A 24,735-nucleotide genomic window follows, 5' to 3' on the forward strand; every position below is an offset into this window, starting at 1 on the left:
TTCTCCTCTTTCAACGGATGTTTCTGGGGAACAGCCGTGTCTACATCCTTCGGTGGTGTGCCGTGGTCGGTCTCAATGTTCCCCGCAACGGTGACGGATGCCCCTGGCAATCCTTGTTCAGTAGATGCCGGTGAAACCGTCCTGCTCCACATGCTCTCTCCTCGCCGTCCCACGGAACCACCGGAAGTAGGCTGCCGCTGGTGGCGGATATCGTGCACACCTGCGCGTGGTCACGGAAAATAGCGTTTCCCCCAGCGCAGGGTCGAGCGGCCCACGCAATCGTCGCCCCGTCCGTGCATGGGACCAACGGACGTTGCCCTTTTCAGTCACTTCCAAATGCACCTGCATACTGAGGCACCTCAATGCCGCATGCGCTACAGCACTCAGATGTATGTCTCCTCCGGGTTCCTCGCATCCGTCGTGTTGGTGGAAAGCGTGTCCAGACACCACGAAGAGGGCTCATCCCCAGGCACCGCAGACAAATATTCTCCCCTCCAAATAACAGCCTCAACATCCCTCACATCCAGTGCGGGATCACTGATGGGGCAACTGTCCATCGGGCGTTTTGCTGACATTTCATGGATACTCCGTCTACACCAACCGCTGGAATACCGTTCCGACGCGCAGCATCTGGTAGAAACGCCCAATGCGCAAAGCATGTAGCAATATTCACTCATGTTCAGTGCGGAGCGCTTCCTCTGCAGCAGCCGGCACAACCAATCAGTGCCATCCGCTCATCCCTCGCGTGGCGCTGCCACCAGTGCGACTCCAGCGTCCTCCCGCTCCCATCGTCATCCTGCAGCTCCATGCCATCAATGTCGTCGCAGTCGTGGTGCTCCCCTGCAGGCATCGCGGAAGTCGCCGAGTGCACCACCACCGACAGCGCTCTGCCACGCACACCGGCAACATGCCTCACCGTGCTGCGGCTGGCCATGTGCGGGTGGGTGAACCGAATGCAAACGCTGCCCGTGGCAAATGAGGACACAGTCAGCGGACCCTCCAGTGGCCGGACGAGCAGACGATCCGCATGCGGGTTTACAGCAGCAGGGACAGTCTCCTCGGTAAGGATGTTCTCGTGCGCAAAGGTCAAAGCACCATTCTTACAGCCAAACGCGCCGTCCAAAGAATTTACTGCGCAACGCCAAAAGAAGCCGCAGTCCTTCCTGATGTCACACAAGTCTTTTTTTGACTTCTTGATGCGGATGGGCACCTGTCGGTCCTTCCAGACCCCGCTGCACACCCGCAATGCATCCTGCACCCTGAGATGCATTTTCCTCACCGTAAACGAGATAAACCTCGCTGTGGGAGCGCACCACATCGTCTCGAAATAAGGAATACTTCAGGATGAAAGCAGGACACCCGCCGACAAATCACATCGCACAGATCATCAATAGCAGCACCAGAGGCGATGCAGACCGCATGGTGACGTGAATCAACCGACGCACGCCAAAAGTCAAAGACAATCTTAATGACTTTAAAAGAATACAAGAAACTGGCGCTTCCTCAACAAAAACAAAAACATAGAAAAATAAAAACAAAAATCCAGTGTCCGCATCCAAAGCATGCAGCCGATCAGAAAGTGAAATGTGTGCACTCAACCACAACACAATAAAAACAATAAAACAAGAACAAGGAAACGAAGCGTGGGACGACCAGCGCACACACTCTCATTACTGCCGTAAAGCAAAACACACACACAGAGGGAGAGAGAGAGAGGTCGCCCACTCAATGCAATAAAAACAAAACAGAAACAGTTACGGTGCTCCGTCCATGCAGCCAGGCAGGACGGCAGCGGTGCGTGTCGTGCAAAAGAGAGCACCAGCGGGCCTGCATGGGTGTGCATGCATATATACAATGGGCACATTATTGTGTGTGCCTCGTGGGGTGAGGTGAGGGCGAGAGTCCATGCAAGGGGACACACACAGAGAGAGAGAAGGAAGAGTGTGTGTGCGGGCGGTGCATGGCTCTCTCACACTCACTCTCACGCGGCCACCACCGCAGCCGCAGCCGCAGCCGCAACAACAAGAAGAAGCAAAAGAGGGGAGGTGGTGTGGGAGACCGCGGTGCTGCCGTCACTGTCGCCAGTTGTCGTCGTGTCATTTGTTTTGGCGACGGTGATTGTTTCTGGTGTTTTTTGTGCAGTCTCACTGAATGTAGGAGCAACGTTGGTATTACCATCTTCGATTCCGTCTTGTGGTTCTTTGGTGTTAGGCCGTTGATCACTGTCGTCAACCTTGTCCTCCCTTTTCTGGGTTCCACCAATGCCGCTTTTAGATACAGATGATACTGCTGTTTCCGCTGGAAGACTTGTAGGTCCATCCTTCATCGAGTCTGGTGTTTCTGCGTCTTCTCTGTGCTGGTTTGGCTCACCATTTCCTGAAGGTGTTTCTGCTGCTTCAGGCGCCGTTTTACTGTGGGACGGTGACGTCGTGCTTGTTGTCTCAGCTGCATTCTGCGAGCCTGTTAATGCTGGTGGGCCTGTTTCTTCTGCTGGTTTTCCATTTGTTGGTGGACCTGGTGGAGTTTCTGACGGGGTTTCTTGTCCCTCTCTTTCCGGTGGAATCGGTGTTGACGGTGTTCCTGGTGCCGATGTTAATTTCGATGTTTCTCCATCTTTCGTTAAACTTTTTTGTGTCTCTGTTTGCTCCGTACTTCTTGTGTCCTTTTCAGCCTTTCCTTTTCCTTTTCCATCTTCCTTTTCTTCATCCTCATCCATATCTTCTTCCAATTCGAGAGGGTTTGTTGTAGATTTTAGGGCCAAACCGTTTTGTTGAGTTGCAATCATTCCTTCTTGTGGTTCATGTGTATCTGTTTTATCAACTGAAGGATCATCTTTTAAACTCTCGGATTTATTTTCTTTTTCCAATTCAGCAGGAACAGCATCATCGGCCACAATCCCGCCGGCACCGCACCACAGCACGCAGAGGGCACACACCAGCAGCACACGGCCAGTCATCATCATCACTCCTGTCACTTGCGTGCAGCCTTCAGCACAAACTAACAACACGTCAACGCAGAGTGAAAGACACAAACGCTACACCGCAAAACCACCGCACAGTCACAAATGGCAGCAGCTGAGCAGCAGCAGCGCACACCACGAGATAAATGAAATCAGTACAATTGCAGAACCTTCAAACAGCCCTGCAAACCAGAAGTCTAAAAGCAAGCAATAAAAAACAGTAATTAAAAAAAGAAAAGAAAACTACACTCAGGGTTCTGCTGCGCATCCATATGAGTGCGTCCGCGATGCGTTCAACATGACGGATGTGGGGCACAACGCGGAGCACACAGCAGCTGGGCAGCAGAAGCAAACAAAGCAAAAAACAATCGTTACTCTTACTTTATACATCGGACCACGGGGACGCACACATGTCCCCGCGGTTGAGTGCTGGCACGCACAGCCCGCACACACCTCTTCAGCCCATAGTGGTGTACGCCAGCGCGCATACTGCGAGCACCAGCGGGGCACACACCCACGCAGAGCTGCTGAGGCTGCCGTCGATTTCGCGAAGACGTGACGGTGCGCGGGTCGTCGTCGTGGTTGGCGTCTCCGTACTCGTAGTACTTGGTGCTTGTGTTGTGGTGGCTGGCGCAGTGGTGGTGGTCGTAGTAGTTGGTGCGCGTGTTGTAGTCGTCGTGGTCGTTGTATTTGGCATCTGTAACTCAACGTTGTCCTCTTGACCCTTTGGGGAGGCAGATTCCTCATTTCGTAAACCTCTCTCAGCGGTCCTCTCATTTTCCAGTCCCGCATGAGTGTCCGTACCTAAATCCTGACTCATATCGGCATCGACTTCCTCTTCGGGCTGAGGGGACAACGAAATCGAGCCGGCTGATTCGTCGCCATCAGTATCCCCTGCGCACACGGACGGGCAGCAGCACAGGGCGAGCACCAACAGGGCGCACAGCAGACGGCATGTCATCATCGTGAGTGTGGTCGTTCAGTGGTGTGGAGCTGATCTGCACAGTGAGGGAAATGGAGAGCAACAGGGGAGACGAGAGGTGCGGCACACACACACAGAGAACACACCACACGAGGGGAGGGCAGCAGCCAGGCATGCACCGTACGCCGCACACCACGCACGACACACACTCCAATCCACGGCAGTAGGCACACACACACACACAGCCCTGCCGCACCACCAACACACAGATGGAAGAGGGAGAAGCAAACAGGAGCGGCACACAAGGCTCCACCGCATGCACATGCGGCGAGAGCGGTCCGTCGTGCCTGCAGCCCTCACGGAGGGTGCGCACACACACAAGAGGAGGTGCAGCGCACACAGCAACACAAAAGCAAAGTAACAATTTAAAAAAGGAGATCCCCGCACACCACGTGGATTGTTGGTCCACGGGAAGTAAAGCCAATATTCATTTTTTTTTTTCTACTCTTAAAGGCGCGTCTAGCTATACAGTGCCATCTGAGTGCCGAAGAGGTGGTCGAGCAACGACAAAAGTTTCCTGCTATGAAGCAACTGCCATTGAGAGAACTTTCCGAGGCGAAGGTCCTGTTCAATGCCCAGCCGTTGGCACACAGCCAAGGTGCCTGGACATTCTAGAAGCAGATGGTGCAAGGTTTCCTGCGGGCCGATTGGCGTGCTTGTGGAAGCTGGCTGATCCTGCGGCAGCAGAGATCGCCTCCTGGCACGGCTGTTTCGATGCCGTGTGGCGTCTGGGTTGTGTGCGCAGCGACTTCTGTGCGGTGCGGTGCTTCTCCGTGTGGGGAAGACCATGTCACAGAAATCACATTTGAGCTCGGGAGGCGGTGGGGGATGTTCCGGATGAAATGACCGACAGTGACTGACGAGACCCGAGAATCCCGTCAATGTGGAATCACAGTGCGGACATTTCTCCTTCCGACGGCGTGTGAGGGTCCGTCTGCTTACTGGAGAGACGTCTTCCTCCCTCGCCGACGGGGGAACAGTGTCCGTCCCCGGTGCATTTGGATCGTTGTTAGAGCGCATATATGCAGACTGTTCCGGTGGGATGTTGCAGAATCGGCATTGGTTTGTGCAATCTCTCACGGCCCAGTATAGTCGGCCCCAGAGCTCAGATTCCCCGCACCTTGCCCTTGCGAGGTGAACCAGTTCCTGACGGTGTAGAACTTCCTGAGTGATCAGGTCCTTACCGCTGAGATCGGATGGCCTTGTGCCGCAAAGCAAGTAGCGATGAGTGTCTTGACGAATGGTACCACGCCACTTGTTGGTGAGCTGTGTAGTAAAACATGTCAGCAGATCCGTATGCCATAAAGGTGCGATTCCTTGCTCCGTGTATTGTCCGGTTGCCATAGTCTGCGTCGCATACTGATCTGCAAGCTCGTTAGCATGTGCTCCGCAATGTCCGTAACAAAACTGCAGGTGCACGGACCAGCCAGCACGCGTCAGTGTCAAGAGACGCTGCCAGATCTGATCCTACGTCCAGTCTGTCTGACTGAGCGGGCCCTTGTTTAGAGCCGCTAGAAGAGACTGACTGTCCGTAACCACAAGCAGGGTTTTCCGCCTGTGGCGGATGCGAGGGATCATCAGCTTCTCTAGGGCTAGAAGCAGCGCACGGGATTCCGTCCTGTAGCTGCATGGGCGTGCACCGCAGTTTATGCTGGCCTTTTCTATTATCTCCGATGAGTTGGGGGATGAAAGCAGTATTCCAACCCCTGCTGACTTGCGAACGTCGACACCGCCATCGGTCGCAAGTATCTACGAACGATGGCTGTGCAGCGCCAGAGCCTCTTCGCTGACTCTGCGCTTTTCCCGTATCAGCTCTTCTTCGTCAGCTATTGAGTGGTCTATCGGAAGTTCCACACCGATGGTGGCCCGGTGAGCGGAGGCCGCAAACCAGGGAGGAATGGAGCTGCGAAAGAACCGCTCTTCGCGTGGTGAGCTCTCGGTGATGCCATAGTCCTTTGTGTATGCGTCTACGAAGGCATATGGCTCGTCCCGAGATAATGACGAGATGCGGAAACCAGCGCGAGGCGGTGGCTCAGGCGGGGGTTTCCGCATCCAGTCCATCTGACATGCGCGTGTGTTCTCAAATATTGAGAGCCGCGCGCGCAGGCAAAGGACGTGGAGCGGCGGCATATTAGCCTCCAGCAGTGCGGATTCCGGGTCGACAGTGCTCGGAACTCCGCTGACAATGCGTGCTAGAGTTGCGTACGTCTTCTGCATCTCATTCCTCGCTGAATCCGTCGCTACTGCCCATATGAGCTCGCTGCCATAGCGTAATTTGGAAGCACCGTATCCAATGACGAACGTGCGTAGGTCATGTGGAGATGGTCCCGCCTCTTTGTGCGCTATGCAGCGTAGCTGCGATATCCGTTGCGAAGTGGCAGCGCATTGCTTGGTGGCCGCCACATTTAGCGTCAGTCGTGGAACGAGATCCATGCCGAGAAGCTTCGTAGTTCGCGATACCCCTATGGCCATGACTGGGATTTGACATCCAGCCACTACCAGGGGCCGCTTTCCTTCACGATCATAATCTGACTCCGTGTGCGTGGAGAGTGTGAACCAAGCGGCTTCACACTTTGACGGGTTGATAGCCAGGCCATTTTCCTGACTCCACGCATGCAGTTTTTGAAGAACCATGTTGGCAGTGGGAATGGCGTCTTCCCGGGACTGCCCCTTAACGATAATAGAGAGGTCGTCCGCATACATGTCTGCTGTGACACCCGCAAAGCTGTTCAGCAGATTGAGAAGTGGGTGTACGTAAAGGGAGAACAAATACGGTCCCAGCACGGACCCCTGAGGGGCTCCTCGCAGCATGGGACGCCGATCGCTGTGTCTGTGGCCAACTCGTGTCTTCGCGTAGCGACCACATAGAAAGTTTCTAAGCCACCTTCTACAATCCACCCCCGGAATATTAGCCAGCAAGCGACTGAGGACTCGATGATCTATGGAGTCAAAAGCCTTGCTGAAGTCAACCAGCACCAGCAGGGTCCGATGGGGTCTGTAGTGGAGTTGATTGCCAATACCGCTCTTCTTGGGAAGGTTCACTTGGAAATAGTGATTTCTATTATGCTCCACTTCGTGTATCAGGTGTGCCAGCTGCATCGTCGTAGTACGCGTACTACGACGATGCATACTGGTGGGGGTGCGGCGTCCACACCCAAAGCAATCTCTTCAGTACCATTTTCTCAGCAACCTTACTCACAATGGAGGTAAGGCTGATGGGTCGATATGACTCAAGCAGTTCCGGCGACTTACCGGGTTTTAAGAGCGGAACGATGGTAGCGCGTCTCCACTCAACCGGAATCGTACCGGTCGTCCAGCTGTGGTTAATGCAACGAAGAAGGAATCGGAGGCCCTTTGACGAAATATGTCGCAGTGCCTCACTGTAGACTTCATCCGGTCCGGGGGCCTTGCCATACGGCGTATTACGTAGCGCAGCAAGCAGTTCCGTACGATTAAAAGGTGCATCAAGAGGGGAGTGAAGATGAGCAACTAAACCAGATGTGGTGGCAGCTTCGTTTTTATCCTGTGGCTCAGAACTAGATGAGAGTGAAGAACCTGAAGTAGACGTAGCGGCAGACTCGTTGTTGTTCTGCGGCTCAGAAATACAAGAAGAACCAACGTTCAAAGATGCACTCTGTCTGTTGATGCCTTTGGAAAACCTAACTGCCTTGTGAGAGGGGTGAAATGGAAGAAAGATGCGATTGAGAGCATTCGCTGCTCTCCTTGCTGTTTTATAAGTGTGTTGGCCACCTCCCAATAACATTGATGTGAGAGATGGAAGTGATGCCTTTTTTCGTCCGGAAATGTATTTCCATGCGAGTGGCTCGCCTGGATTTAACTTGCTGATGCGGCGTAGATACGTGTTGCGCAAGCGCTCTCGGAGTAGGAGGAAGAATTGACTCCTTGTCCGTTGCATTTCTGCCTCACGGTCGGGCGTCGGTAACTGTAGATAGCAGGCCTTGCTGTCGGTAGCCATCCGCTCTGCCTCCATGAGAGTGTCGTCCCAAAGCCTGGGACCGTCCTTGTGCATGCCGCGGGGGCAATGCCGTCGATAAGAAGTTATAAGCGCTCTCGTGAAAGCTTTAATGCCGGTGGACTGCTTTTTATAGTCGTATGCCGGAAGTTGTGCGTCGAAGTCCTTGACGAATAAATCCCACTTGCACTTCCCCCAACTGTAGAAAAACTTAGGTGCCGAAGGTATGGTATCCTTAAATGCCTGATGCGGCGTAAATGTCAGCATATAATGATCACTGAGCGGCGACACAGAGGCTGACCAATCTGACACAGTCAAATGCTTTGACCATGTCAGATCGATACAGGATCGTTCTCTTGTGCCACGGGCATACGTGATCTCACCAGGGGTGTTAACCAAGGTGAGTCCCGCATCCGTGCACAGTTCTAAAAATTCTGCAGCAACCTCGCTTGGAGAAGTCTCCAAGAATGGCTCCCACTGTGGGTGATGCATGTTGAAATCCCCGCACAGCAGGAGCGGCGACGAGGCTGGAAGGCAGTTTACTAACCGCCTGAAGGATTGCGTTACTTGCGGTGGTGGTCTCATATAGGCAGTCGCTACAATAAGATCACGGTTCTGGCCCAGAGCAACCTGGACCACCACCACTTCAAGGCTGGTGTCATGCTGGGGGATGGCGAGAGGTATACGCTTGGAGCGGAGAGTTTTCCGCACCAGCACCGCCACACCGCCTCCCTTGCGGATGCGCGACTGTGCATAGAGCACATAATCTCCAGTGTGCATGCTGGCGATCTGCTCTGACGACTTCCAAGTCTCCTGAATGGCTATTATGTCTGCTCCTTGCGCCATTAATGTTGCGAGTTTTGACGGCGTGAGGCAAGAAACGTTCATCTGGAGTACTGCTATGGGGCCTGGGTTCTGCTCAATGTCTCCGCTTAGCAGTAGCTTTTGTTGTTGCGCGTCACATACGGCACGCAAACGGTATGTATAGCGCTGATAAGCGCCGATGGAATTCAGCAGCGGATAGAAATACCGCTCCGCGGGCAGCCATGCAAATGGCTCCATCTGGTGCCCTTCCGACCCGTTTGTGCGGCGCCTCCTGCCTCTCCGCGTGCAGCGGAAGGGCAGCAGACACTTAGCTTCCTCTCTAGCAAAGAGTACTAGACCCTGGCACCACGTTGAGGTGGCCGGCTGAGCCAGGGGAGGTCAGGAGTCATATATTCCTCGGTTCCTCCGGAATTATTCGTGCCATCACAATCCGAGCAGCTCCTCGCCGAAAAATCGCCGACTATCGCATTGAAAGCCTCCTCTTCCGTTACATATTGACCATCCGGTTTCTTACCAGTACGACACGCAGTCCAGTTGCTCTCGCCGAATAGGCGCCAGTGCACACTGGGATCTTTGCTTCCACACGCACCATACAACCATCGCCATCTTTCTTCGCGTACAAGTGCGAGCAGCAGCAGTAGCAGTAGAGTGGCTGTAGTCGGTGAGCAGACCTGCGCACAGAGCGAAGAAGAGAAGGGCAAAAAAGAAATACAAAGAGGTGCAGCAAAAAGACACACACACACACATCGTCGCAGCATCACTGTTGCGTGCGCGGTAATGGTGCGACCTCCCGCGGCAGGTACAACTCGCACACTGCACGCACTGCAAAACGGCATCCGCGCAGGAAACACACACACAACGACAGAACAGCCACCAAAAACCAGGAGGAGAGAACCACAATCATCTCCCCCTTAGTTGCACAACAAACAGCCCTCCAATTTTTACGCGAGACAGTTTCTGCAAGCTTGCCATCGTTCCGCTGCACGCTCTCAGCGCCCACAGTGGGAATCAGCACATCGCACAGGTGAAAAACGAAACCTGTCTCACTCCCGTCGGGAAAAACAAAATTACCGTGACGACAACAACAACAGTGCAAGGGTGTCGCGTCGGATGATACGATGGCGTTGTTGGCGTCCAGATCAATGACGCGTACCCTCGGAAATACGCGTGGAAGATACGGCACGTACGACTGCAGAGTCGCGTCCGCAGATAAACGGTATTCGGAGCCAACCCTCTCTTTCTCGCTGGAAAAGATGGGTCAAAAATGCCGTCGGAGAGACAACAGTGCAGAAGGCAGGGAGGGTAAAGTACCGTACACGGGAATCAAATATTTGACTGTCTCGTCCCTGGAAAAGTACAACCAATTTGGCCAGGGTTATCTCGCTCTCTGGCGATGGCACATTCAAAAGAAAACTCACAGTATTGAGGGGAATCAAAAAAGCTCCAACGTGCGTGTTGCGACTCCACAAGAATGTGGACGGTCTGCATGTGTCCATGCAAGTCACAGTCGATAGGCGCATTATAGGGGACGCTGCTTGAGTGCGCCAAACGACGGCTACTTGCCTCATGCCACATCACAGGTAGGCCATCCCTCATCAATCCTTGCAGGATTCGCCTACACTCCTCCAAGGAGTACTGGGGGCATCCGTTGGGCCGCACGCGGATGGCACCATCTTCCACAAAGAGTCTATTCACTAAAAGGCCGCGGTTAAACAGCCCGTCCACAACAATCCTCAAGGGACCGCCACCCACCGCGTGCTGAGGTGGAAAACGCACGCGATGAATACTTCTCCGGTAGGTTTCATCGTGAATACACAACCGCTATTCCCTCCGTCACTGTGTCATCATCAACACAGCAGCAACGCACCAGTGCCGGCTCTGTTGGGTACAATGGGAGAGAAACTCCCAATCTCCAAGCCATTATGTCAACAAGAGAGTCAGACGGCTGCTCTGCCATGGCGATACCGTGTCCCATAAGGTGCAGCAGAATATCAGAGTCCAGCTGATTGGAAGGCTCGGCTGTCATCCCGCCAATGAGAGAAATGCGCGCCACCACGCGATGCTCCGCTGGCAGTCCGCCTCCGTATTGTGTTCCCTCAGTAACGAACTCTGCGTCAGCACTCTCGCCACACTGGTAGGTCTGAATTTTTATCCTGCACGGCACGAGCTGCTGCCACCGCATGCTCCTCCCCTGTTTGCTCACCACCCATCTTCATGCGGCAGCAGCAAGTGAGGCAAACTTCGATTGGTTCCGCCTGCAAGTCCCTCGGTATCTGCTCCATCCACCGCCTTGGAAAACCGGCAATGTGCAGCGGCGGAGCATTTGATCGTTTCAGCAAACAACTTGGAGAAAAAGGGCTCAAGCACACCCACAAGACGCCCAGCGAAAAAAAAGGGAAACACGGCATGACTGACACAACTCAAAGTCATGCTTCTAAAACAATGCGTGGATGACTCCGCCGACGCCACACCCGCACCACATGCCATCAACTCCTCCACGGCAGGAACAAAGTTGCAAGAAGATACAAAATAAAAACACCACTGCAGCACTGCATCCCTCACAACGTCGTCAACCGGCCTGAGGCCTGTCGTCTCGGATCCACCTAGCGTACACCGTTCTTCCGGCACTTTTTTTGAAAGGCGGTCATCCACAAGCCGCGATCCGTCGGTCACACGAAGAGTGCAGGCAACAGGCATGTCTGTCGCACCCTCCATCGCCCGCACAAAGCGTCGAATTGTCGTTGGCAGGAGTGATGTTGTTTCTGCTCCACGCGTCTCCATCTCCCTGGAAAAAGAGACACGCCGACTGCTGCCACCAATTCCTTCCCCGTCGCCTCTCTCCTCCTCCACCAGCCCATAATACTCCGCAGAGTTGCTCACAGCAGTGTCTCCACTATCCCGAACGTGAAACAACTTGAAATTGTTCTCCCTGAGACCCAAAGCGACCAAACCAAAAGCGAGCCGGACATCCAACGGCTGCACTGGCCCAACCCCACAAAATTGCAACAAGTACACAATGACGGGATCGCGACGGCGACACCGCAGAAAAATAGGGTCCACTGCGGAGATTAGTTTGTGTTGCACACAGTTGCGGTGTCCCTGGAGTTCTTGCATCGCCAAAAACAAAATAATCCTGCAGTGTGCGGAGATGACGTTTCACGAGCGCATTATTGGCGGAGCCAAACAACTGCGCCGTCAGCAGATGGCAGCGAGCGGCGGGGGAAAGTGAAGGTGATGGGACTGTTGGGGAGGGTCGATGCGCAGTGTCCCCCACAAATACGAGGCGGGTGAAGTGAAACACACTCGCCTGAAAGTCACCGGCCACCAAAATGCATTGCTCCCCGCTGTTAATATTGATGAGCTCGAGCCTGGAGCAACTACTCGTAATGCGTGAAAGTGTCTTCCTGCACTGACGCTGCGATTCACATTAGACGGGCAACTTCAGCACAGTCGATACCCGGCAGTAAAATGCAGCTGGCATTGGCGCTGTGGATTCCCTATCCCCCGGCAACGAAGAGCGGAGAAGACAACTGGTCTCCCCAGCTGCGCGGCATCCATCCATTCACTCTGTGCGTCCGGAGTGCCCCGCAGCTGCCTTGAGAGATGCAGCGGACAGACCTCCCTTAGTTTCGCCCCGATCCGTCAACGAAGACTTTCACGGTGGTGTCGACACACACCGAAGTCTCCCTCGTGCCCGCCAAATAAAAGACACACCCGTTGAGCATCGTCACGTGCATCGACGGCCACGCAAATAAATATCCACCGCAACGCAAAGTGTTTCTTATTGGGCACCAAAAGAAAACTGAAGAAGGCGGCCCGGACAACACACAACAAATCACACGCCAGGCAACGCTGAGATACATGCGAAAGGGCCAACGCGGGATGAGCAGCACAACCACTCGAGAGCTGCTGCGTGAACTCCACGGTAAACGAATCAGCCTCAACGCATGGGGCACTAATGACGGCGGGTGACGGCGCGAAGGCCAACGGTTCCGCAAGGCCGGGAATTGTGAGGACGGCGTTCAAACCCTCCCGGGATTCGTGTGCCAAGACACGCAAATAATCCGCCCCTCGGTGCAAATCGTCATCATAATCCTCATCGTTATTTTTGCCGTCATTTGTATTGTCACACTCAGAGTCGGTGAAGGAAGATGCTGCCATGATGATTGTGACATCACACTGAATGAAAGAACACAATGCCTCGAAGGGTGCCGAGTGCAGGCATACCATCAGGCAGCGACACGCCGCACTTCTGAAGAAGCCAATAAAAGAACTTAGAAAATGCCTTCATCCGTCATCGTAATCTCGTCCAGCGGGTGCGGCCTCTTCTGCTCGTTCGGCACCTCGTCCCTCTCCAAGACACCAGCTGCCGCTGCCGTAGACCACTCTCCTGCCGGAATTACTCCCACAGAGAGACAAGGAAGAGTGTGTGGATGTGTGCCAGGAGCACAGCGACTGTCATTGCCGGAGGAATCCAACGTGGCACCGTCCGTCACGCGTCAGCACACACCGAGCAACGCACGCACACGGCAGTGCAAAAACAGGGGGCAGAGAAGAATGACCCCAAGAGCAGGCAACACCTTCACGCATGGCGGGCATCGTGCAGCCGCGACAGCCGGCCTCCAGCACAATGCAAAAGGCGTCCCACACGCACCCATCCGATGTCACCGTGATTCCAACGGCAGGCACACACGCAGCGGACTCGCCTCGCCAGCACGGGACGCAAGCCAACGTCCCGCCGTCGTCAAGAGCATTCCTGCAGAGCACCGTGCAATCACTTATCTCTGTGTGTGATGGAGAAGCAGAAAAGGAGAGGAGCACAAGGAGGCACATCAGCACAGCAAGAGGCACAGCTGGACGGCAGCGATACATACGGTGCGGCCTCAACCTCAACAATCACACACGGTGGCAGCACACACCCATCGAATAAAAAAAGGAAAAACACGGCGGCAGGGTGTGGCTGTGTGTGTGGCGCTGCGGGTGTCTGCCCGCCCTGGCCGCAAACAAAACAAAACAAGAGGGAAGAAATGTGTGCGCCGCCCCACAGGCCCTCGTCGCACGCCCACACGTCACGGCTCCCGCAGCGCGCCGTTCGTCGCGGCCCCTCCTCATGCGTGCAGCAGGCGAGGCGCACAGGGCCGTCGTCATGAGCGTGCCGGTGGGTGTGCGAGTGGAGCAGTTGGGCGGGAAACACACGGCACCCCTCACAGGAAGAGTGCAGCAATAAACAATTAAAGAGGGAAGAGTAGAGAAGAAAAACGTCCATAGTGATTGCCCCCAAAAAGCAAAAAAGAGGGATGGGGGATGAAAGATTTAAAACACAAAAATTAGTAACAAAGAAAGACTAGCAAAAAATTTGAAGCAAACAGGAAAAAATTAAAAATATTACAATAAAAAACAAAACAAGAAGCCGAAGCGTGGGACGACCAGCGCACACACACTCTCATTGCTCCCGTAAAGCAAAACACACACACAGAGCGAGAGAGAGAGAGGTCGCCCACTTAATGCAATGAAAACAAAACAGAAACAGTTACGGTGCTCCGTCCATGCAGCCAGGCAGGACGGCAGCGGTGCGTGTCGTGCAAAAGAGAGCACCAACGGGCCTGCATGGGTGTGCATGCATATATACAATGGGCACATTATTGTGTGCCTCGTGGGGTGAGGTGAGGGCGAGAGTCCATGCAAGGGGACACACACACAGAGAGAGAGAGAAGGACGAGTGTGTGTGCGGGCGGTGCACGGCTCTCTCTCCCTCACTCTCACACGGCCACCACCGCAGCCGCACACGCAACAAGAAGAAGCAAAAGAGGGGAGGTGGTGTGGAAGACCGCGGTGCTGCCGTCACTGTCGCCAGTCGTCGCCGTTGTAGTTTTCATGACTGCGGCCGTCACTGGTGTTTCCTTCGGATTGGCATATTTATTTTCATTTTGTTTTCCCTCTGCTGTCCCTGCACCATCAGCTGCTGGATCATCGTCTCCAGTTGTTGGTGTGCTGTTGGGATTTGTTATATTCGATGCTCCCTCCGCAGCAGAAGATAAACTTCGCTGCTCTTCGCCGCCTGCTGAGATCACCTCTGTGGTGCCGGTAACAGCTTCTCCTTTCTTTCTCTCCTCCTCTTGCTTCTTATCATCCTCTCCGTCCTCCCTTCTATCATCCTCTTGCTCATCCGTTTCCTCTTCCTCTTCCACGTGTTTTTCCTCCTCTTCTTCATCTTCCTTCTTTTTACCTTCTGTATTTCGACCCTTGTTGTCCATCCCTGCATTTGGCGTTCCTGATTCTCCTCCTTTGGGTTGTTGTGCCGGTGGCGGGCTCGCTTCCGGTGATCCTGACCCCGTTGGTGCGGCTGCTTTTGGCGCTTCCGGTTTACCGTTTTTCACACCTCCTTCAGTGACACCGACGGTCACATTGTCGTTTGGAGTGTTATTACCGGACGGAGTACCCGGAGAACCTGGAGATGTTGCTTCAGAACATCCACCACCGCAGGCACCGCACCACAGCACGCAGAGGGCACACACCAGCAGCACACGGCCAGTCATCATCATCACGGCTGCACACACAGTCTAGGGAGGGACAAAGAGAGGAGGATGAGAAGAGCACACACACAACAGCAGCATGGAAAAGGAGGAGTAGCGTTTGCATGAGGGTTGTTGTCACGAGCATGGGGACGCGTGCACGCAGGAAGAACAGGCAACAATGAAACACCAGACAGCACGGCACACAACTCCACGGCATGTAGAACCCACCCGCAGCTGCCCCAAAATGGAAGGGAAAGAGGGCGCAACAGTACGGCAAGAACACAGTGATGCCGGTGCAGAAAAGGATCCCAAAAAGGCGTGAAAAAGAAACAAAAAACAGTCTTCCCCCACAGCGGCCACATCCAACAATCAAATAATAATAACAGAAACAAACACCACACACGGCAACTCACAGCGGCAGTGAATACCCTGTCGCCAATCTTCATGTCTGCACGCTATCGCACTCCTCGTGAGCCCATCGCTCCGCCGCCTTCTTCCTTCCCGCGGCTCCCCCGCACGAACAGCCACGGCACACAATCGGGTCCATCCACACCCGTCGCCACACCGCCCTCAACGACCCAACAGTCAAACGCCCAAAAACCGTTGCTGAAATCACACACCCGCAACAAAGCACGCGATGCAACATCGTCTCACGTGGACCCCGCCGTCAGAAGAACGTCATGTCAACCGTTTGGCCGGCACACGGTACAATCGATCAACAGAACAGAGAAGTAGGACAGGCACTCAATCAAGGACTCTCCACGCACACAGCCCTTTTGATGCCGCCGCTGCTGCCACGGGCACGGTACCCGAGCGGAAAATGACAAGCAGTAAAAAGGTCTCGCAAGAGAGAAGCAATCCACACGTCCATATGCAAAGCGCCGCTCAGGCTGCTGCAGATGCAGGGTCTGTGGGCAAAAATGCGCCTTACTGAATCCCGCCAGTTATGTCAGTCTCCCCTCGCACCAATGTAGAGCATAATGCACGGCGTGCGTCCACAGGCATCCACTCCCGGTGCCCTAGCAACGCTTCAGAACACACATAATGGAGAAGCTAAGTATCATTACACAATGCCAAAGCAGGTAAATAAAAATAGGGAAATCAAAACCACACAGATCCCTCGTACACGCACACAAACACCCCACAGTATCCTCCAGAAGAAGTCAAACAATTTCTTATCCCAACCCATAATACAGGCGTGGTGCCGCCACACCAGCGAACAACCGACAAAAGAGGGAGAGTGCATACAGCATGTCCATGGTACAAAGTATACAGACAAGCAGAGCTTATGTATATACTGATAGGAACATGCCAGTTGATATAGGCCTTTCTCTCTTGCACCCACTGCTGAGTGTTGGCACCGCGGCGGCAGCGGCAAGCAGAAGAAGCACCGGAAAGGGACAAGCAGCAGCCGCACTGTTACTGCCGTGGATCGGAGGCGGGGCGTCCTTCATGTCTGCCTCCCAACCCCCGCGCACCACCGCCGCTTCATCTTCCCTCGGCGGAGGGTCCACGGCGCCCTGCGCGTCATCAGCGGCATCAGGGATCCTGGGTCCCGTGACTGTGGCACCGCCACCGGCCTTGTCGTTGACGGCCTCATCTCCTAATGATTGTCCCACAACAGACGTCACACCATCGGCGGCCACATCGTCGATATCCGGAAGATCGCTCTTCTGCGCCTCCTGCGGCGCACCCGCGGTGTCGCTGGGCAAGAGCACTCCGTTGCCGTCGTGGCACCTGAGGCGACTTCCTTCTCCTCTGGCGACGGATGTTTCTGGGGAACAGCCGTGTCCACATCCTTAGGTGGTGTGCCGTGGTCGGTCTCAATGCTCCCCGCAACGGTGACGGATGCCCCTGGGAAGTCTTGTTCAGTAGATGCCGGTGAAACCGTCCTGCTCCACATGCTCTCTCCTCGCCGTCCCACGGAAACACTGGAAGTAGGCTACCGCTGGTGGCGGATATCGTGCACACCTGCGCGTGGTCACGGAAAATAGCTTTTCCCTCGTCGTAGGGCGGAGCGGCCCACGCAATCGTCGCCCCGTCCGTGCATGGAACACAACGGGCGTTACCCTCTTCAGTCACTCTCAGACGCACCCACATGCCGAGACACCTCAATGCCGCATGCATTGCAGCACCGAGATGTATGTCTCTTCCGGGTCCCTCACATCCGTCGTGTTGGTGGAAAGCGTGTCCAGACACCACGAAGAGGGTTTATCCCCAGGCACCGCAGACAAATATTCTCCCTTCTCAAATAACAGCCTCAACATCCCCCACATCCAGTGCGGGATCACTGATGGGGCAACTGTCCATCGGGCGTTTTGCTGACATTTCATGGATACTCCGTCTACACAGCAACCACTGGAATAACGATCCGACGCGCAGCATCTGGCAGAAACGCCCAATGCGCAGAGCATGTAGCAATGTTCACTCATGTTCGGTGCGGAGCACTTCCTCTGCAGCAGCCGGCGCCCCCAATCGGTGCCATCCACTCATCCCTCGCGTGGCGCCACGACCAGTGCGACTCCAGCGTCCTCCCGCTCCCATCGTCATCCTGCAGCTCCATGCCATCAATGTCGTCGCAGTCGTGGTGCTCCCCTGCAGACATCGCGGAAGTCGCCGAGTGCACCACCACCGACAGCGCTCTGCCACGCACACCGGCAACATGCCTCACCGTGCTGCGGCTGGCCATGTGCGGGTGGGTGAACCGAATGCAAACGCTGCCCGTGGCAAATGGGGGAACAATCAAAGGACCCTCCAGTGGCTGCACGAGCAGACGATCCGCATGCGGTTTGAAAGCAGCAGGAACAACTTCATCCTCAAGAATGATCCCGTGCGCAGAGGATACGTCACCCTCACACTCGCAATTGTCATTCAATGAATTCAGTGCGTAGTACCTCTCTAAGATCCAATGCTTCCCGGTATCGTCCAGGTCCCTTGTGGATACGTTGATGCGGATGGGCATCCATCGCTCCCAATGACGGTGTATGGCTGCAGCGCACTCATCGCTCAAAAAGGGTGCGTCCCTCACAACGACGCGGATCCAATTCGTGCTGTCGGCACGCATCACGTATTCAACAAATCGAGGATGCGTCAAAGTGACAGCAACGCATCCGCTGGCAATCGCACCATAAACATCATCACATGCAGCAGCACCAGCGTCTCAAACTAATGTGGGGTGTAGAGCAAGTAAGCCATTGATGTGGGTGTTAAGAAAATATTTCTTGGCTCGCTGAAGCAACAAGGACCGATTGCGTGGGAAGAAAGAAAGAACAGGGGAATACAAAAAAGAAAATTCAGCCATCCGCACTTTAAGAAGAAAACCAATCAATGAAAGTAAAATGAGAGCACCCAACCACAACAGAAGCAAAGATTCAAAACAAAAGAAAAAGAAAAAGCCGAAGCGTGGAACGACCAGCGCACACACACTCTCATTACTCCCGTAAAGCAAAACACACACACAGAGCGAGAGAGAGAGAGGTCGCCCACTCAATGCAATGAAAACAAAACAGAAACAGTTACGGTGCTCCGTCCATGCAGCCAGGCAGGACGGCAGCGGTGCGTGTCGTGCAAAAGAGAGCACCAACGGGCCTGCATGGGTGTGCATGCATATATACAATGGGCACATTATTGTGTGTGCCTCGTGGGGTGAGGTGAGGGCGAGAGTCCATGCAAGGGGACACTCACAAAGAGAGAGAAGGAAGAGTGTGTGTGCGGGCGGTGCATGGCTCTCCCACACTCACTCTCACGCGGCCACCACCGCAGCCGCAGCCGCACACGCGACAACAAGAAGAAGAAGAAGCAAAAGAGGGGAGGTGGTGTGGGAGACCGCGGTGCTGCCGTCACTGTCGCCAGTTGTCGTCGTGTCATTTGTTTTGGCGACGGTGATTGTTTCTGGTGTTTTTTGTGCAGTCTCACTGAATGTAGGAGCAACGTTGGTATTACCATCTTCGATTCCGTCTTGTGGTTCTTTGGTGTTAGGCCGTTGATCACTGTCGTCAACCTTGTCCTCCTTTTTCTGGGTTCCACCAATGCCGCTTTTAGATACAGATGATACTGCTGTTTCCGCTGGAAGACTTGTAGGTCCATCCTTCATCGAGTCTGGTGTGTCCGTGTCTTGTCTTTTTTGGTTTGGCTCACCATTTCCTGAAGGTGTTTCCGCTGCTTCAGGCGCCGTTTTACTGTGTGACGGTGACGTCGTGGTTGTCGTTTCTGTTGCATTCCGTGAGCCTGTTGATGCTGTTGGGTTTGTTTCTCCTGCGGAAGCGGCTATTGCTGGTGGCCGCTCCGCTGGTGATACTGCCGTAGGAAGTTCTTGTGGCGCCGGTGATAGATTTGCTGGTGGTGGTGAAGGTTCTGTTGGTTGTGATACTTCTTTGATTCTTGGTTCTAGCAGTGCTGGGGGGTCGCTTTTATTAGGGGACAACCCGTTACTGCGGCCGGTACTGTCTTTTCCCCCGTCCGCAATTTCACCGCCACCAACATTAGTAAGAACTTCAGTTTGTTTTTTTTTGGTATCGGACAACTGTAATTGTGCATCAGAATCAAGTGTTACTGTTCCATTCGCATCAGGCGGCAATGCATCTTGAGGCCCTGATTCTGAGTGATCCTGTTTTCCTATGGGGTCCACTTCCTTTTGGAGTACATGTTCCTCAGGCAGATTTGGATCCAATTCCTGATCGGTATCGAGAGATGATGATTCTTCATCAGAAGTAGAATCCAAAGGTTCACTTTCACTTCCATGAGGACTATCAGCCTTTGAACCTCCACTGCCACCATTACTCCCACCTGCGGGAGGAGATTGACCGACAGCTCCACCTCCACGTTCGCCACGAGTTCCGGGATGACCAGAAACAACATCATCATCCTCAGCGTAGCCACCGCCGGCACCGCACCACAGCACGCAGAGGGCACACACCAGCAGCACACGGCCAGTCATCATCATCGCCATCACTCCTGTCACTTGCGTGCAGCCTTCAGCACAAACTAACAACACGTCAACGCAGAGTGAAAGCAAAAAGATAGACAGAGCCGCTACACCACACAGTCACAAAAAATGGCAGCACCCAGAATCAGCAGCGCACACCACGAGATAAATGAAATCAGTACAATTGCAGAACCTTCAAACAGCCCTGCAAACCAGAAGTTTAAAAGCAAGCAATAAAAAACAAAAACAGTAATTAAAAAAGAAAAGAAAACTATACTCAGGACTCTCCAGTGCGCGTGCATATGAGTGTGTCCGCGATGCGTTCAACGTGGTGGATGTGGAAGGCAACGCGGAGCACACAGCACGGCAGCAGAAGCAAACAAAGCAAAACAATCATAATTACTCTTACTTTATACATCGGACCACAGTAGACGTACACATGTCCCCGTGGCTGAGTGCTGGCACGCACAGCCCGTACACACCTCTTCAGCCCATAGTGGTGTACGCCAGCGCGCATACGGCGAGCAGCAGCGGGGCACACACCCACGCAGAGCTGCCGAGGCTGCCGTCGACTTCGCGAAGACGTGACGGTGCGCGGGTGGTCGACACAGCCGGCGCCTCTGTAGTCGTAGTGCTTGGTGCCACTGTTGTGGTGGTGGTTGTCGTGGTTGGTGCCTTTGTGGTAGTCGTCGTCGTATCTGGTGTCTTTAACACAACAGAGCTCCCTTGTGTCTTTCGCAGGGTAGGGTCCTCACTTCCTGATCCTTCGTCAACACTTGTTTCACCTTCCGGGTTCGCAACGGTCTCCGTCTCTGAATCCTGTTCCTCGTCAGACTGATCTTGCACATGTGACTGAGAGGACGACAAATCCGTATTTTTATTCAGTCCACCAGTCGCTCTCACACACACACGGACGGGCAGCAGCACAGGACGAGCACCAACAGGGCGCACAGCAGACGGCACGTCGTCATCATCGTGAGTGTGGTCGTTCAGTGGTGTGGAGCTGATCTGCACAGTGAGGGGCATGGAGAGCAACAGGGGAGACGAGAGGTGCGGCGGACACACACAGAGGGCACACCACACGAGGAGAGGGCAGCAGCCAGGCATGCACCGTACGCCGCACACCACGCACGACACACACTCCAATCCACGGCAGCACGCACACACAGCCCTGCCGCACCACCAACACACAGATGGAGGAGGGAGAAGCAAACAGGAGCGGCACACAAGGCTCCACCGCATGCACATACGGCGAGAGCGGTCCGTCGTGCCTGCAGCCCTCACGAAGGATACGAACACACACAAGAGAAGGTGCAGCGCACACAGCAGCACAAAAGCAAAGTAACAATTAAAAAAAGGAATATCCCCGCACACCACGTGGATTGTTGGTCCGCAGGAAGTGCAGCCAACATTTAGCAAAAAGCAAATTGTTATCCTGTTTTTGTTGTATGCTGCTACAATAACAAGTGAGTAGCGCAAGGGCCGTCCGTACAAAAGTGGCAATTATTCCGTCTCATGCGGGTCGTCGTGCGGGCTGGGGCAGTCCATATTCTCAATGACGGGGGTATTACCGCGGTGGGTGAAGCGGAGTCTCCCGTGGTCCGTCGGGGGATCAGCAGCCCGTGGCGTCCGTGATGAGGCGGTGGCGGAAGTGCCTGGTCCATCTCGAGTACCCGCGTTTGTGCTTCCTGCGTGTCTTGCCTGCTGGCATGCCTGGCGACTTCGGTGCCAACCTGCGCGCGAGGCGCCTGTTAAAAAGACGGTGAAACAATCGCGGCATCCGCATGGGAGGCTCTCTCAAACCATTGGAACGCCAGGCCGAGCACGTCGGGCATGTGCCCTCATACTGTGGATGAACGACCGCACTCTGCCGCAGATCGGGCAGGAGGACGTCAATCCGCCGCTCGCTGGTCGACAAGGAGTTGCGGTGCTCACGTCGGGAAGAAGCTCCGGCAGAGACGGGCCATTCTCCTCAGTGTGAGAGAGCGGCGCCACTGACACAGAGGGTCGCTTGTGATCCGCAGGGCGCATGCCGGTCTGCCGAAGAGAGGGCAGGTGTCGCATCGCGCCTGCGCGCGGTGCCGCCACTCGGGGCACGATTTCCGGGCCAACACCAGGAATGGAGTCCTCGCCACACCGACAGGCGCCTGTCACGCGATGTGCGCGCCTTCCTTTTCCTCCTGGGCATTCTTTTGGTTCCGTCGCCGGACTGCAGTGAGGAAGCCCATGTGCCAGGCAGTGACGCAGTCCTGCGGAAGAGATTTTGCCATGACGGCGTCAGCGTCCGCTGTCACGCTGCGTGGGATCCCGCAGTGTCATGGGGAAAATGTGGAGAAAACTGCGCGACCTCGATCCTCCAGAGGAAGCGGCACGGTGCAAATCTCTTGGGCGAGGTCGTCGTGGACCGCCAGCGGGTCAAGGCATAGCGCCTCCATCGCCGAGAGGGAGTCTCTGTGGCAGCAGAGACTCGTGTGTGCGATTGAGATGCCGCTGCCAGGCGGAGAACTGGGAAGTGTCTGTGGCCATGCTCAGTGACAGGACACTCCGCTCGGCAGGAGCATGCAAGGCTGCCAGCGGCTGCGCGGTGAGGCCCACAGGGAGCGCGGCTGTCCGGGGAGTCGAGTAGCAGCGCGGCGGATCCAGACGCACGGTCCCAGAGAGGCGTACGCCGCTTCAACGGCCGATCGTCTGACACCGTCCAGGGCGTCCCTGGCGTGCCGTGGCTGGAAGACGCCCAAACCCGCTGCGGCTCCCATTACCCCAGACAACGATGCGGTGCTCAGCATTTGGGGCGCGGATGCGGTGCGGGGAGTTCCTCATGTGGCGGCGGACGCGTTGCAGTCCGTTGAGGACGGCATCTCCCGGCAGAGAAATAGTCGTCGCTGCCTTCCAATGTATTGACGACGGCATGGCTTCCAAGCAGATTGCGCCACGCACGTCCTCCATATACTGGGGACGCGTGAGGCGTTCGTGCTGTGTGGGTGCGCGGAATCCAATGATCCTCCGCAGCGGTGCTGGACTGGCGGCCAGGTGGGCAGAAGCATCCTTCGATGATGCGCGTGGGCCGAGCGATGCTGTGCAGCTGCCGCCGTGCCGCCCTCCCAGGCTGTGGAGGTGAGTGAGAGCTGGACACGGTGCGACTGCCTCGCCGCCGTGGTGCAACGCACTGTGGACGCATCCGACGAGGCAGGATCACATGGTGTGCTGGGACGCACCAGCCTCTGCGCCCAGCCGCGGCTGACAGCGGCGTGGACGATCTACTTTGGTGTCTGTGTGAAGAATTTTCCCGTTCTTTACATTGTGTTACGGGCAGATGGTGCGTTGGCGTTTTTTGATTTGGTAGGAGACTTGCGTTTCCGAAGAAGCCGTTGCAAGTGTTCAGCGTTGTTGTGAATAACAGATGTGCGCCTGTCCCCGTGAAGGCGACAACAACGGCCCCGGATGACAGCAGGAGGCACTGTGGCTTTATTTGGAAGAGTGTTTGAATTGCGTTTGTTGGGTCTTTTGTGGGAAAGGTGGGAGGTTGATGGCATTAGGACTGAATTCATTTGAGTGGCTGCGCTCCGTTGACTTGCGGCCAGTCGCGGCACTCTTTTGGGGTTTGGCTGCCCGTCTCTTTTGTTTACTTCCCACCGCAGCACGTGGATAACACTGATCCGAGGAACATTTGTTTGACGGCGTGTGAGCTGCTGCCGTGCGTGGTGCATGGACTATGTGATTGTGTGGGGAGTTGCGTTGGAGTGACGAATACTTCTGTTTGGCGTGTCTCGATGTGTCGGAATGGTGTTTGGATGACATGTGGAGGGTGTTGTTTGTGGTTTGTGTGTCTTCTCTGGTGGAGCCGACACGTGTGCGGGGATTGTGGCATTGCTGGCTGACAGTTCCACGTCACTTTTCAGCATTCCTGGATGTGCTGAGGAACGATGGCTGGCGACCAGCGTGTTGTTGCTGCCGGTGGGAATAAGTGCATCGGGAATGGGCCGTTTTCTCTTTCCGTGCTGGAGCCGATGGACTGGCACGAGGGCACCGGCTGCAGGCTGCCTGCCAGCACGTGTGAGCAGCGGATCCATGCACACACCGACGCTCATCGCAAGAGCGTGTGCGATCACGGTGGCCTTTTGTGGCGTGCTTTTATGGGCGTCAGCCCACCGAAGAATGTGTGAAGCAAACGGCTGACTGCACACGAGGAGAATGAGTGCGTGCACTGTGCCGTGTTTCAGCGTCGATGGCAGAGCGACAGGAAGCCCGTGCTGGCAACTGAGACGTTTGCGTCGCGAGGGATGTCGGTGTTGATTTTGGATCGTCGAGGGTGAAGTCATTTTGCTCTGCCCGTGTGTGTGGCCGCTCCGGCAGAGGGCGGAGACAAAAGGGAGGGATGCAGGCGCTGCGTGTGTGTGTGTGCAGGTGCCATGCAACAACGTCACAACAAACATGCTGCGACTCGGTGACCCTCACATCGCTGTGGTCCTCACTCACAGCCCAGGCACGGCGCACACCGATGCACTTAGTGGACGGAGTGAGGCATCTTTCGAGGCGCAGCAGGAAGCAGGATGTGTT

At 55.0% G+C, this 24,735-nt stretch overlaps 6 protein-coding genes and 2 pseudogenes across 6 annotated transcripts, besides 9 other annotated features; all 8 read right to left on the bottom strand.

Moving 5' to 3' along the window:
- Positions 1 to 1,726: part of a sequence feature (areas not merged during assembly with more than two copies in the genome that could not be assigned to a particular haplotype) that runs on past the window's edge.
- Tc00.1047053509753.134 lies at positions 716 to 940 on the bottom strand (annotated as a pseudogene).
- Positions 1,506 to 1,541: a sequence feature (A-rich).
- Positions 1,727 to 2,671: a sequence feature (heterozygous, Esmeraldo-like haplotype).
- On the bottom strand, positions 1,982 to 2,962 carry Tc00.1047053509753.140 (mucin-associated surface protein (MASP), putative; the record flags this gene model as incomplete). Its single annotated transcript, XM_814037.1, has 1 exon — positions 1,982 to 2,962. One exon carries the CDS (start codon positions 2,960 to 2,962, stop codon positions 1,982 to 1,984), a length of 981 nt encoding a protein of 326 aa, XP_819130.1.
- Positions 2,652 to 2,725: a sequence feature (CT-rich).
- Positions 2,672 to 2,899: a sequence feature (haploid, non-Esmeraldo-like haplotype).
- Positions 2,900 to 24,735: part of a sequence feature (areas not merged during assembly with more than two copies in the genome that could not be assigned to a particular haplotype) that runs on past the window's edge.
- On the bottom strand, positions 3,417 to 3,923 carry Tc00.1047053509753.150 (mucin TcMUCII, putative; the record flags this gene model as incomplete). Its single annotated transcript, XM_814038.1, has 1 exon — positions 3,417 to 3,923. One exon carries the CDS (start codon positions 3,921 to 3,923, stop codon positions 3,417 to 3,419), a length of 507 nt encoding a protein of 168 aa, XP_819131.1.
- Positions 4,372 to 9,113: a mobile genetic element.
- Positions 9,568 to 13,062, bottom strand: Tc00.1047053509753.180 (annotated as a pseudogene).
- Positions 14,110 to 14,137: a sequence feature (AT_rich).
- On the bottom strand, positions 14,499 to 15,281 carry Tc00.1047053509753.194 (mucin-associated surface protein (MASP), putative; the record flags this gene model as incomplete). The annotated part of the gene is made up of 1 exon (XM_814045.1): positions 14,499 to 15,281. One exon carries the CDS (start codon positions 15,279 to 15,281, stop codon positions 14,499 to 14,501), a length of 783 nt encoding a protein of 260 aa, XP_819138.1.
- Positions 14,831 to 14,959: a sequence feature (CT-rich).
- Positions 17,683 to 18,318, bottom strand: Tc00.1047053509753.202 (uncharacterized protein; the record flags this gene model as incomplete). Its single annotated transcript, XM_814046.1, has 1 exon — positions 17,683 to 18,318. One exon carries the CDS (start codon positions 18,316 to 18,318, stop codon positions 17,683 to 17,685), a length of 636 nt encoding a protein of 211 aa, XP_819139.1.
- Positions 18,997 to 20,202, bottom strand: Tc00.1047053509753.210 (mucin-associated surface protein (MASP), putative; the record flags this gene model as incomplete). The annotated part of the gene is made up of 1 exon (XM_814039.1): positions 18,997 to 20,202. The coding sequence occupies one exon, from the start codon at positions 20,200 to 20,202 to the stop codon at positions 18,997 to 18,999; it is 1,206 nt and encodes a 401-aa protein (XP_819132.1).
- Tc00.1047053509753.220 (mucin TcMUCII, putative) lies at positions 20,665 to 21,426 on the bottom strand (the record flags this gene model as incomplete). Its single annotated transcript, XM_814040.1, has 1 exon — positions 20,665 to 21,426. One exon carries the CDS (start codon positions 21,424 to 21,426, stop codon positions 20,665 to 20,667), a length of 762 nt encoding a protein of 253 aa, XP_819133.1.

The sequence above is a fragment of the Trypanosoma cruzi genome, genomic scaffold (genome assembly GCF_000209065.1).
Source record: "Trypanosoma cruzi strain CL Brener 1047053516447 genomic scaffold, whole genome shotgun sequence".
NCBI lineage: Eukaryota > Euglenozoa > Kinetoplastea > Trypanosomatida > Trypanosomatidae > Trypanosoma > Trypanosoma cruzi.